The following is a 13,423-nucleotide window of genomic DNA, read 5'->3' on the forward strand; positions in this document are numbered from 1 at the left end:
AAACGGTAGAAGCGGAAAGCATACAGCACACATTTACATTTCGTCCAGCCCAGTAGGAATAGATTTTCCCCTTTTTTTACTTCTCTGTGAAGTTTACAAACAAGGAGAGATACTGATCTGTGTGTGTTTAATTGACAACGGTCAGTCCACTTTGTTTTCCAAGCACTTCCCCAAACATTGTGCACTCTTGATAAAACAAGGAATGACTCCCTAAATAATAGCTGTAAATACCAACAATAAAGGCTGTTGTAGATCCGAGTCAGCTATACTTAGCTGTATTTCTTAGCCCAATTCAAGGCTGATTTACACTTTTAAAACTTTCCCTCTCTTATCGGATGCTCTCTAAAGAGACCTTCGCTGAAGAAAATGCTTACCTGGCTTGTGCAATATGGAAAAACCCTTGCTCATGGATTGCACCTTGTCAGATAAAAATGTAATGAAATGCACACTTTTAAAAATTACATGTTCTCCATCTTTTATATGCAGCAATAATATTCAGTCACCTCCTTGTACGTATGAATATTTATTGCTATGAGTACACAAAAAAACTTTTAAAATGTATGTTTGAAAACAGTTTTCAGTATTTTTATTGCTTCTTATTAAAAGGTTATCAGAGAAGGCTTTATTATGAAGTTAAATTGGTGTTCACTTGGAAGCTCACAGCTGTCTGACTTTTTCATTTGCTAAAAAAGCAAGAAAAATATATTTCGTGATAAATACAGCAAAAAGTACCTCATCAGTCATTACCAGAATACTGACTTAAAAAACAAAAGCAGAACCAAACCAGCAGATTCACTCATTCAGTGTAACGGCGGTCCTTGGTTCGTCCAATGCTAGAGAAGTTCACAAGTCTACAGAAACGTTATGAGTGAATATTATTGTCATTCTGACTTTGTGACTTGAAGCGATGAGACACAAGTGCGTTTTACAGTGGCTTGGGTTAACAGCCTTCCCAGCCAGGGGTACTAATAAACGGGCCCAACTCCTTAAAAGACACAATTATGCTAAGACTTGTATGTTAATTTTGTTAAATTAAAACCATGTCCTATAAAGGAGTAACTGACATTGTTTGCATCATTAAAAAGAAACCTGATGCACAACTCTCATACTACACTTTTCTCTATACCTCATTAGTGGCGTTGCTGCACACAAAGTCAATCTGGTGTATTTTTCCGTTCTTGTAAGTAAGTACTTCTCACTACAAAAACATGTTTTCAGGAACGTACAAATTAGGCTTCGGTTGAAAAAATGCCATTGATATTTTTCAGTAAAATACCACAAAATATTTTTCCAGCGTCTACCTTGTTATTCACACTTCCAGGCTTTATTCAATGAGCCTGAGCAGAGGAGGTGTTCCATCATTCTCCCACAGATGTTTTACAGTATGTGATATTCAGGTGCATGAACTTTCCCTGTTAGGCAATAATGAATCAATTATGCATTCACATATGATAATACAGGGTAGGTTTTAGAAAAGACCTGTGATTAAAAAAGCAAATGTGTGAGACATTTTTCCTGCCATTCCAAAACAGAAACAGCAATTGCATGTTCGCATCTGGAATGTGAGTAAATTATATTGAGAGAAGAATATGACTTTTGGTCAGTTAAATTGCAGATGTTCATAGCGCGCTCGTACTGCAGAATGCGGCACAGCCATTGACAATGGCAATGTTTTTAATAATTGGAAAAAATTATGTCGCAGAAGTGGAGCGTGAATTGGAATATATTATGAAAAATAACCTCATTTCTCTCTACCGTACGTGCCTGAGCCGCTATAGATACCTTTGTCATGCGCCTTGATAGGATTTTAACTCTTAGGGGAGTTCAGATCTAGCAAGCAAATGACATGGAGAATGAGAGAGAGAAGGAGAGTGAGAGAAGGAATGCTTTACCAAAATGTAAAGTTGGAAACGTTAATCCCATATTGAGGTCTCAAAGTTTTTATCCTATTAATAGAAACACTGCAATGGAAATAAGGCGAAGAGGGAACAGACTTCACTCCAGGTCACAGCAGTCCTGTAATCTGAAAATGGGTATTGAAGTAATTTAATGAAATTAAGCACAGCAGACAACAGATGTAAAACTGGAGAATACATCACTGAGAGAAAGTGCAAATGAATGGGAAACCTGCCAGAATACCAGTATTTCTCTAAAAATCACAAAACAGGACACCAAGTATTTTTTCAACATTTCAGTCATACTTCAAAAACACCACAGAGAAAATTTTATTATTCCATTTTTTCCTGAACATTAGATTTTGCTTTTTTTATATGATGCAGATAAAAGCTATTTGGCAAATGTAGGTGAAAAAGCACGCAAAACAAACAACCTATTAATGCTCAGAATTATATATGTATTCCCTAAAAATGTAAAGCATTTTTGCTTATTTATTATGTAAAACAAAACTGTTAAAATGTTAATAAAATCCTGTAGCCAAAGGAAAAGTGAGTTGGATTCCTTTTTTACTACAAAACACAGGGTTTCACAAAGAATAACGTTGCATAGTTGAAAACTTATTTCAATTGTAATATGCACTATATTTGACAGTTAATGTACTACAAAATACAATAAATAAAAAAAAAATCCTTGTATTTCAGCCACGTTGCATTTTAAAGGAAGACCCTTGGAGAACTGAAAATAACACAGAATCACTAATGAAAGGTGCTAATGCAAGGTACTCAAACACGACGTCAGTTTACAACTCTTCCCCGCGGTTCTTTTTTCTCAGTTGTCTTACATGAGCGCAGCCTGCGGCACGCCATCATTTTTTGACCTCTGTCCTTTCCTCAGTCCAGATTTGATTTCTCTGGTGTCTGATCAGTGCGGTGCATCACTGCAGTAAGTTACGCATGCAAATGCTTTTATCAAACCAGTAACCCCCAGGAACCAGCTCTTTGCGGCACAAAGCTTTTCCATGACAGATAGCTGTACCCCCAGTTTTTTTTTTTACATAGCTACTGTATACGCCAAAGTAGTTGCAGAGAGTAATTTTTTAGACTGCTGATGTTTTGTAGCTGAATCAGAAAAAGCAAAGAAATAAAAAAAAATTGTTGTACAATAAAGCAGCAGCATAAAGAACTAAATGCTTTAATATTATTTCTAGGTAATAGCCCTTGAAGTAATGATATTTGTTGGATATATTTTAAAAAATGCTCTGAAGTCTTATAAAACCTTTTACTAGAAGTGAGGTGTACTGCTTGGACTCTTAAATGTTAAGTACATTTTTCCTTTTTCAAATCTTTGGAAACAGCATTGGTGCTGACTGGACACAATCCGCTTACTCCTTCTGAACACAGACACGTGCCAACACAGCCAGGCTGCTCGGCAGAAGTTTTCCTATCAATAAACAATCTCTACAAATATTTTCACAATGCGTAATGAGGAATGTTGTATCAGAGTCCAGGAGGAAAAAAATGAAGTCACAGAAATATGGACACCATAATAAATGTTTTTTGAAAGCACTTCATCAAGAAAATAGTTTAAGATATGACATCAGCCTCACAATGAAAGAGGTGTTTTACTAATCGAGACAGTTGAATGAAATGAAACATTTTCAGTGCATTACTTCTGGATCTGGAGTTGTCTGATTCTCTCCATACCTATGCCCAGAGACACTCTACACCACATTTGTCTGTCCTACATAAAGAAGAACAGTAACAATGATTTTCATACAAAAATGTTGTGGCTTTCTGGGTGTGCCAAGTTTGGCATAAAACGAGTAAGACCACTGGCTGCACTCCCCGTCTACCTTAAGGCGAGCGTGGTACAGGAAGGTTCACTGGCTTTCTCGACAGGAACAGCTGCTAGTCAGAAGGACTTTATGCAGCTGCTCACTATACAACGGGAATTTTCTTTGCAAAGTTCTTTGGTTCTTCTGAAGGAAAGGTCAGGTTTGTAACAAACGCTTTACCCAACTCAAGGCTGCTTCCTCAGGACAACACGTAGCTTTCTACACACAGAATGGGCCTCTAAAAAGTAGAGGCAAAGGGGTACGTTCCCACAGCACCCACCTATGCTCCGACACATCCATACTTGCCTAGTTCTCATTTGCACAGAAGAAGTTCGACACTAAGTTTCATTCCAATGCAAAAATTTTCAGAATAATCCTACAACTCCAAGTGAGAATAGAACAAGCCTTTCACTAAGAAGGCAATGAAGAAATCCAAAAGGAACAATAGCAACCAGGAAATATTGCACCATTTTACTATTAAAAAATCCATCTGCCTGCTGCTCAGACACTGTGGTAGCGTAGCTGAGTGAAGGTTTGCAGGTCCATTCTGCTCTTCTTCATACAGGAACATGTTTTACCATTTTCCCCTGTCATTCTTTTACAGTTTGTGTCCCTAGCAAAGGGAGAGAGTGTTTTAAGGAAGCAATTCAAGTCAAAACCTGATGCGTGACCTGGTTGTTAAAAGAAATCTCTACAGGCACTCATTGGTCTATCTGGAATATAAGCAAAATCAAAGGTGCTTCCTATAGGCACACCCTACAGTACTAAAATAGAGAGAGCGTTTTAGGTACAAATATTGGATTGAGGTACAGATCTAAAGCTTTGTAAAACTCTGTGGCTGGAAAAACAGTACCAGAGCTATGCTTTCCACAGCTGACCTGCAGCAGCATGTGTTCACAGAATCACAGAATCATATAGGTTGGAAAAGACCTTTAAGATCATCGAGTCCAACCATAAACCTAACACTGCCAAGACCACCACTACACCATGTCCCTAAGCACCTCATCCCAACGTCTTTTAAATACTTCCAGGGATGGCGACTCAACCACTTCCCCGGGCAGCCTGTTCCAGTGCTTGATAACCCTTTCAGTGAAGTAAAATTTCCTAATATCCAGTCTAAACCTCCCCTGGCGCAACTTGAGGCCATTTCCTCTCGTCCTATTACTTGTTACCTGGGAGAAGAGACCGACCCCCACCTCTCTACAGCCTCCTTTCAGGGAGTTGTAGAGAGCGATAAGGTCTCCCCTCAGCCTCCTTTTCTCCAGGCTAAACAACCCCAGCTCCCTCAGCTGCTCCTCACAAGACTTGTGCTCTAGACCCTTCACCAGCTTCCTTGCCCTTCTCTGGACACGCTCCAGCACCTCCATGTCTTTCTTGTAGTGAGGGGCCCAAAACTGAACACAGTATTTGAGGTGCGGCCTCACCAGTGCCGAGTACAGGGGCACGATCACTTCCCTAGTCCTGCTGGCCACGCTATTTCTGATACAAGCCAGGATGCCATTGGCTTTCTTGGCCACCTGGGCACACTGCCAGCTCATCTTCAGCCAGCTGTCAACCAACACCCCCAGGTCCTTTTCCGCTGGGCAGCTTTCCAGCCACTCTTCCCCAAGCCTGTAGCGTTGCATGGGGTTGCTGTGGCCCAAGTGCAGGACCTTGCACTTGGCCTTGTTAAACCTCATACAATTGGCCCCAGCCCATTGATCCAGCCTGTCCAGGTCCCTCTGCAGAGCCTTCCTCCCCTCAAGCAGATCAACACTCCCACACAACTTGGTGTCATCTGCAAACTTACTGAGGGTGCACTCGATCCCCTTGTCCAGATCATTGATAAAGATATTAAACATATTATGTTGCTCATAAACTGCTTGAAGGAAAAGGTAGAAAAGTGAAGATGCACAAGGAAGATGTGGGAAGATGTGGGCACACACATTTTTTATATATGTATATATAAATAGGTTCTTCTTTTTATTTAAACTTTATAACTCAGACTCAAGTTTCATTTGATTATAATATGCAGCAATATTTGATTCTGAAATAAAGGTAGCTGCCAAAAATTAACAGCCCAAAGCAGTTTTGAAAGCATCTGGTGGGAAAAAGCAAAAACTGGTGTTCATGTGTATCATTTTAACTATGCCAATTAACAGCTGTCTACACTCCACTGTACAGTTCCATGAAATATTGTTGCGCAGTCTCATATGAGGCGGATCGTGGGGGAAAACAAAACAGCAGGGTATGGACAACCAGGCACACAGACAAATATACTGTGATATGGAGCATAAAATCCTCAATGTAACAGGGACAACTTAATTTCTAGCACTTGCTGCCAAACCACCTAAACCCTAATATGTGAGGATTACTCTAAATTACCATTACAGACTAGCTTCCTTGTTTTAAGACTTCTTGGCTTTGTAACTGAAACAATCTACTAACATGTTCAGATTGTTTATGAGGTGAACTTTAACCTAAAAACCCCATTTCTGGCTACTAGACAGAAGTCCTTTGTGGAAACCAATTTGGCTGATCCACCTTCAGTAGGGACAAGCTAACGTAATAAGCAGTGCTGCCTACTTGAGGAAATGAAGCTGGCCACATCACACCTATGACAAACTTCTCATTTGCAGAGGACTGTTTGAAGTGCTGTGGTGGCCAAGCCTCCTGGCGCAAATTCGCCTTGCCTGGGAGAAAAACCCAACAAGCTGCCATCGCATGGAAGCTCCCACATGCCTACTTCGCGATGCTTTCCAATCATGACCGAGCTGTTACACCTAACCCGGCATTGTGCAGCCAGCCCTCAAAGCAAGATACTTTCAGGTCAGCAGATGTTAAACCTCTTGCTCTTAATGGTTAGCAGCAAAACCAGATACCCTGCTTTGGGAAAGGGGGTGACAACAGAAACAGTGGAAGAGAATTTGGACACAGGTTAACTACCTGTTTTCTCTTTTTCACTGTAGCAGTTGTTTACGGTAGGGATTTTAAGAGCGGGGCATTTTTCTCTTATTTATTCGCTTAACTTCATTACTATTACAATAGAATTACTATTAAATTGTAAACTATTTAGACTTCCCTCTCTTGGGAATGGGACTCTACAATAACCTGGATAAGAGGATTGCAACTAGGTGATACCACTACTCCAGTGGGCTATTCTTACAGGGGCTAAAGCCTCTTGGGAGACTATGATTCAAAGGAGATACAAGATGATTTACTCAGATCATGATCTTACTCAATTGACTAAGAAGAGCAGAGTACAAATAATTTGGATACACAACCACAGTTCTTAAGCGCTGATGGAAAAATCCCCAAAAACTCAAGGCAGCCATGACAGAGTTGCAGACCTGAGACCAAAGCACAGGATGGTAAACTATTGTACAGGCCCACATGGAGAACCAAATCAGCAAGGCTCTACTTAGATCAGAATCTAAACACAGTGGTAATCCTGCTAATTCAGAAATATATGATGAGCTCTTCCAGTTGTTTCCACCACAGAAAACGCATAAAACAGAATTTAGTTTTAAAAAACTGTAGTAAAAATGTAAATATTGTACTGGATTGTGCTAAAGCACAACAAAACACAGAGCCACTTCAGTTTCTCAATACAGTGTGTAATTGAAGAGAAAGTTCCGTTCATTGCAAGGTATTCCTTTGCAATCAGGCTCCTTTTAAAGAATAGATGTTTACAAAGAATGGCAACACAGATGTCTTTTAAAGTTAATACAAAAGAATAAAGGCCTTCAGCAATGAGATAATTACCTCTTCTTAACTGTTGAAGTTATCCATGTCAAAGAACAAAGATATCAGAAAACCTTTGAATCAGATATCAGAAAATCAGAAGGGAAAAAAAAAAATAAAAATCAAGCTATCAGCTCGCCTTCCCACCTTTAAGCAAGTTTAGCTGCTTGGTGCCAAATGCTAAAGAGCCTCCTTTTGCACTAGGAGCTCTGAGAACTATTAATGCTTTGGGACTATGAGGTTTCTCAGCATGTCAAAAGAGTTGCCGTCTGGGTGCACAGACTCTACACCCTTGCCTTCTTCATGAACTTGAAGGAATCCATAATCATCTATCCCGACTATCCATGCAATCGGGCCCTCCTCATTGTGGAGACGGACTTGCTTACCACTGCAAATAAAGAGAACCAGACAATTAGGCATTAATTGATGGACACTGTACAAACAATTAAAAATAGCTTAGAGGACTAATGTCTAGCAGAGTATTTTTATTTCCCACTTCACTGGTTCTTTACAGAGAATGATCTTCAGCAGCATTTTCTACCTGCTTTAATTTCTTTCTGTGGAATTAACAGAGTTGGAGTTAATCCAAACAATCTATTTTTTTAATAAAAGGCATGAGTACAGCAGCTTCATCACTAGCTAAACAAATTATTCTCAATTCCCTTTGTTTTGAGATGATACATGTAAAATACCTAGAAGCACTCTTTAACTCATGCTAGTCCATTGATTTTACTATGTGCTATTTTTATTCTCCCTTAAAAAATTACATCCTACTTGGGAGTATATTTTAATTAAGTCACTAGTTTTAAAGGCAAGCTAGTAGAAAAAATAGAAAAAGACCAAATATCCATGAGTTCTTTCCAACTTTCTTAAAAGAAAGTTTGAGAAGAACATTATACTTACCTGTGTACCCAGTACTTGTAGTAATGGGGGAGAACTCCGTTGGGACCTTTCTCCTGAAAAATATCTATAAGCCTCTCTAGCACAGTTACAGTTCTTGCAATAAGACAGTCTGCAGTTAAAGCCTTCAGGTTTTTACCCTCTTCCTTATTAAATTTTGTGATGAGATCATTGATGCATATGGTGGGGTTGCTGTTATTCACATTAAATCCAAAGCCTGAAGAAGACAAACCAAAAGAAGAGGACACAATCTGTAAATACCAACACTTTATTACCACCAGAAAGTCAGTACTTTATTTAACTACTTGACACAATTATCTCTAAGGATGTTTCCAGTAGCTGTTTTTCTTCAGTCTCTTACACCTTTAAATCTTCCTACTTGCGTAATTGCAAATCACAGTCCAGATTTTAGTTGTTTCTTGCCCTTAAAACGCCTCCTCAAAATTGTAGAAGCAAATCCAGTGCAGTCCTTTCAACAACACACCATCCTATCAATGAGGCTTAGGCAGATGGTAAGTGGCAAGTTGCACGTTGGCTACAATAACATCAAAGTGAGAAATTCTTTTACTCCCTGGAAGCTGACAGGTCATTAGTTAATTGACAGTAAATCATTGATCATACTCTAAGATGGAGTTTTATCCTTCAGTCTAAAATTTAATTAAGAGACCTTTCTGTTTACTACAGTTAGCTGATCACATTTTCTGAAAATTAAGCCTTTTTACTCAGCTGGTAAGCCTTGTTTGGCTTGCTCTGAAAAGCCCAGAAGATTTAAGTTTGCCATGTAAGACTCCAGTTTGCTTAATCTATCTTACCACAGCATATCCTTTAGAAGCCTCAAGTCTCTTGCTGAGATTTCTCCAGCTAGAATAACGTTGGCAGAACGCCTTTCTTATTTAAATATGGCTCTTGGGGCCTTTTTTGCAGCCTGCTGAAACAGGCTTCAAGGGATGTAAAGAAATATATTGTATTACCTGTTTATTTTTTTCTCCTAATAATTTGGATTTTTCTTTCCTCAGACATTTGGGATAAAATCCCAGTCGGTCAATCAGGTTTAGACATGATACACCTCCATCTGCAAGAAGGTCCAGATGCACTGTTTTGTAAATTTGCTATTAATAAGACTATTCATATATGGAAGTAATTCGTATTAACTATGAGGAGAAGGATCTCTTCAGTGAAAAGGAGTTTTTGACTTTTAACTAGTCAGAGAACACATGCAAAGAAAGCCACAGTGATACCAGTACCAATACATAGATCCTATCGGAAATCCATTGGAAATGCCGAGAAATGTATTATCAGAAAGAGACAAAGGAAAATGAACTGGAAAATATAATGTGCCATGCCAGCAAATCCCAACTCAGCTGGTTACACTCAAATACAGTACAAGTGAAGCGAGAGTGTCTGTGGCCATTATACTGTGATTGGTACAACAGGGCCTTGGAGTCCATCTGCAGACTCCGGGCACTCAGACGTGTATGTATGGAGATCACTACTTAGCAATCCAAAATTTGAAACGAACACGAGAGACATACTGAGATGACGAGCTCAGCTGAGGCAGAAGCACCTGGGGATAAATGTGCTGGCAAAAACATAGCCAGCTAATTTGAAAAATATTAGGTGCTCAGGACTCTTAGGGCATCTCTGCATTGCCTGTGTGAGATGAGTGAAAAATAAACATTTAGCACTGACCTTGCAGTGTGCTGATGTGGCTAATACATCTTCCAGTTCCAGGGCCAGCCCTGCCTTCAGCATCTGTGCACTGGTCAGGCATGCCTTAGCTGCACATAGAGGCAGGCAGAGCTTTTGCAGGTCAAGCATGTCAACTGTCCCTTGCATTCCAGTTGTGTTTGGCTACCTATATCTGTTGTGAGTCTGGTCCTTACATTAATGAAGTATATTCTTCTGCAGAACTCTTCTTCCAAAAGTCTTGCAATAATTAAGTTCTTAAAAAAAAGGCTTTAAAAAACATGTTTAAGAGTATGAACATGAACTGTCATCTGTGAGGCCTGAGCACACGTGAAAAGGCAAGTTTGTCTCTTGCCTTATTCTTCTGAGGTACTTCTCAGAGTAGTGAAGCCATGTAGATGATCTTTGCTTTTGACCATTTCCCTCATATATGGAATACTCTTCATGAGTGTCATGTAAATAGTGAGGTCTAGAAAAGGAATTTCCATGACTGTAGAAAGGGCATGATGCATCTGGCTTACCTGTCCTGTTGCAGAAGTTTGATCTCATTGCTACTACTAATACAAGAAGTTAGATGTCATGAGTCACCCCTACTACTCTCAGTGACACACATCACTGAAATGATGGAAAAGATCCTTGGATCTACGTGGCAAGTAACTTGCAATCTTAGAAGACTCCAGATGAAAGTAAGTTGATGAAAATGTACATCTTTGTATATACCTCAGACCTATCACCACCAAGATGACTCCTAGGGACATCAGAGAGAATACATACAGAAAGTTTCCACTTGAATTTGAATGTTTTGGTGTTTAGGATAAGAAACACAAGGTCCAAAACTAATATGTAATGTGCAAAGAGATATTTGATAAGATGAACTATTTTTGGAGCCATTTTTGCTTTTCTTCTGTTAACCAGAACAGGCTCTGGAAAAACATATGGAAGCAGTAAATGGTTGATGGGGCACAGAGAGACTCTTTTAAGTGTCTTGGTGCAACTTCCATTCTGTACATGTAGATTATTTACAAAATGAGGATATAACAATTGAACAGAAAATGTAATGGCTGGGCATGTTTCACAGGAGGAGGCGATGACTACTTCAACTGTTTTGCTTGTTTGTGCCTTAGAATTTACAGCACCTTGACAGAAATGATATCATGCCCACACTCTCTTTGCATGATACTTTACTTATCTACTGTGCTACATTCAAATATAAACCAAATATTTTCATCATCTTCTCTAACCTTTCAGACTTGCTAGGGAACTTTAATTTAATTTTTTAGACATAGCACAGATAATTATTTTTGGAACCAGAACCTAGAGCTCTGCTGGCTGGTTTCTAAGCATGCCTGACAGATCTGTGCTGCTGCTGGTTAGGGGAAAAATTTTCCTTACCAAATAGCAGAATGACCAGACTTGAAACAACAGAAACATCTCAATACTTATTTTGTGCAACTAAATGTCTTGTCTTCTCCTGTTACAGCACTGGGACTTGCTGGAAAATACACGTACACTCTTTTTGAGATTGGCCATGCTACCTTCTTGGAACCAGCCTTCCAGGTAGACTGTTCATCTTCACAATAAACAAACAGATCGTCACTCCTTGCTCCCCCATCCAGCCTTCCCAACTATGTTGCAAGTTTTACTTTTTGAGAGAACTAACGAAAGTGATTAACTAATCAAATCATTACTTCACTGCTGCTTCACTAGCAATATTCCAGTTTCTAGAAAGGTATCAACAGAAACAAGTTATGAATAAATTTTAAAAGGACGAAAGGAGAAATTAAAACATTACTATGTGTACATAGCTCTTTTTCTCCCGATTTAAAAGGCATGTTATTTATTTAACTACTTGTCATGTTGCAAAAAAATGAAAATAGAAAAAAATGGATAAATTTTTCAGTATATTCTACTAGTTTTGCAATAGATCAAGGAGGACATTTTCCCTCTCTCCTGTAATGCTCTTTCTTTGAACTCCACTACACCAGCCCAGATGCTTGCATTTATGTTTTCCTTGTCAAGCATATGGAATTATTTGGAATTATTAAGAAGAATAAAAATATTTACTTTTTGTGTTTCCTTTTGATTTACTATTGTGCTTTATTTCCTTATGCCTGATGTCATTATTTGTTCTTGTCCTTATCATTTGAACTCATATAGACATAAACAACAAATTTCTTTAGAAAAAAACAGTATAAAAAAGCTTGAAAATAGACATTTACCAATAAGTATATGAAATGTTGTTTCAATAAGTGTAGAGTTTACCAGAACTCCACCAAGCTTCATAAGATCGCTGTAGTAAATATCATTTGGCCATTTTACCCGCAGATCAATATCCTAAAGAAATAAAAACATACATTTAGAAACACTTTGTGCTTCAATTTTGATTATAAGAACATGGCTCATTCATCACTCCATATTATGTATTTTCTGTACCTCTTTGCCACACCGAATGTGATACCATCAACTGCTCTTCATAATGAGAACGTATTAAAGTGCTCCACAAAAGTTACTGAAAAAGTCATAGTAACATGGTTACATGGTTTACTAAGGAGGTTGGTGGCTGTCAGAGGAAAAAAAAAAATATGGCAGATAATAAAGGTTTAGAGTGACCAAAGGGGACTAAAGATAATAGAGATTTTCAGTCTCAAATTTGTGAGGTTTTATAGGATTCATTTCCTTCATTCATGAATGCCTATTAAAAGATTTAAAAGACCTATTCAAGGAAGATGCAAACTGTGGCAGCCGCTGTGGCTTACTGCTGATAAACTATCAGGGTAAGCCCACAATAACATCAACACTGTATTTGAGGATCCTTGCAGAAACCAGACAAGGAGACAATGCCATCTTCAATTTCAGAAGGGAAATTCAGCAGACAGGAGAAATTCCAGTTCACAACTATGTAAATACTTCATTAATGTCCTAAATATATTCACGCTTTCGGCAGCTACGCTCAAGCAACACCGTGGAGCTGGAAACACAAACTGTGCTGTGTGACACTGTTCCAGCGCAATAGAGAAGTTTTTGTTGAAACCACAGAACTGAACTGAACTTTGCACTGGCTACTTAAACACAAAAAGAAAGCAAATGTGCTTCCTGTAGTTTGAAAAACTGCATATGACTGTATCCCCAGAGGCAAATTATGGGAGGTGCTCCAGGACTACAAGAGTCGCATTCCCTCCTATTGTAGATTATGAAATCCCTTTACAGGATGTGTGAAAACTGCACCTGGGTCCATGTCTACTTTCCTGACAGATTTAAAGGCCAGAAAGGAGTCCATTACACGTACATTGACAGGAAATACTACCTGATTTTGCTATCAAAGCATTCTAAGAGAGAGTATCAGCAATTCATATTCATTATGGAAAACAACTTGACTCTTTGCAG

At 38.8% G+C, this 13,423-nt stretch overlaps 1 protein-coding gene across 2 annotated transcripts in view; it reads right to left on the reverse strand.

Moving 5' to 3' along the window:
* Positions 1-5,492: 5,492 nt before the first annotated feature.
* The window catches only part of HLCS (holocarboxylase synthetase), a 126,659-nt gene continuing 118,728 nt past the window's right edge, over positions 5,493-13,423 (reverse strand). For both annotated transcript variants that reach the window (XM_075518477.1, XM_075518478.1), the window contains exons 9-11: positions 12,259-12,373; positions 8,357-8,570; positions 5,493-7,841 (exon numbers count right to left, since the gene is read on the reverse strand). In XM_075518477.1, coding sequence (XP_075374592.1) covers positions 7,673-7,841; positions 8,357-8,570; positions 12,259-12,373 — 498 coding nt within the window. In that variant the 3' untranslated portion in view covers positions 5,493-7,672. The remainder of the gene's footprint in view (positions 7,842-8,356; positions 8,571-12,258; positions 12,374-13,423) is intronic.

Source organism: Mycteria americana, chromosome 1, assembly GCF_035582795.1.
Source record: "Mycteria americana isolate JAX WOST 10 ecotype Jacksonville Zoo and Gardens chromosome 1, USCA_MyAme_1.0, whole genome shotgun sequence".
Classification (NCBI taxonomy): domain Eukaryota; kingdom Metazoa; phylum Chordata; class Aves; order Ciconiiformes; family Ciconiidae; genus Mycteria; species Mycteria americana.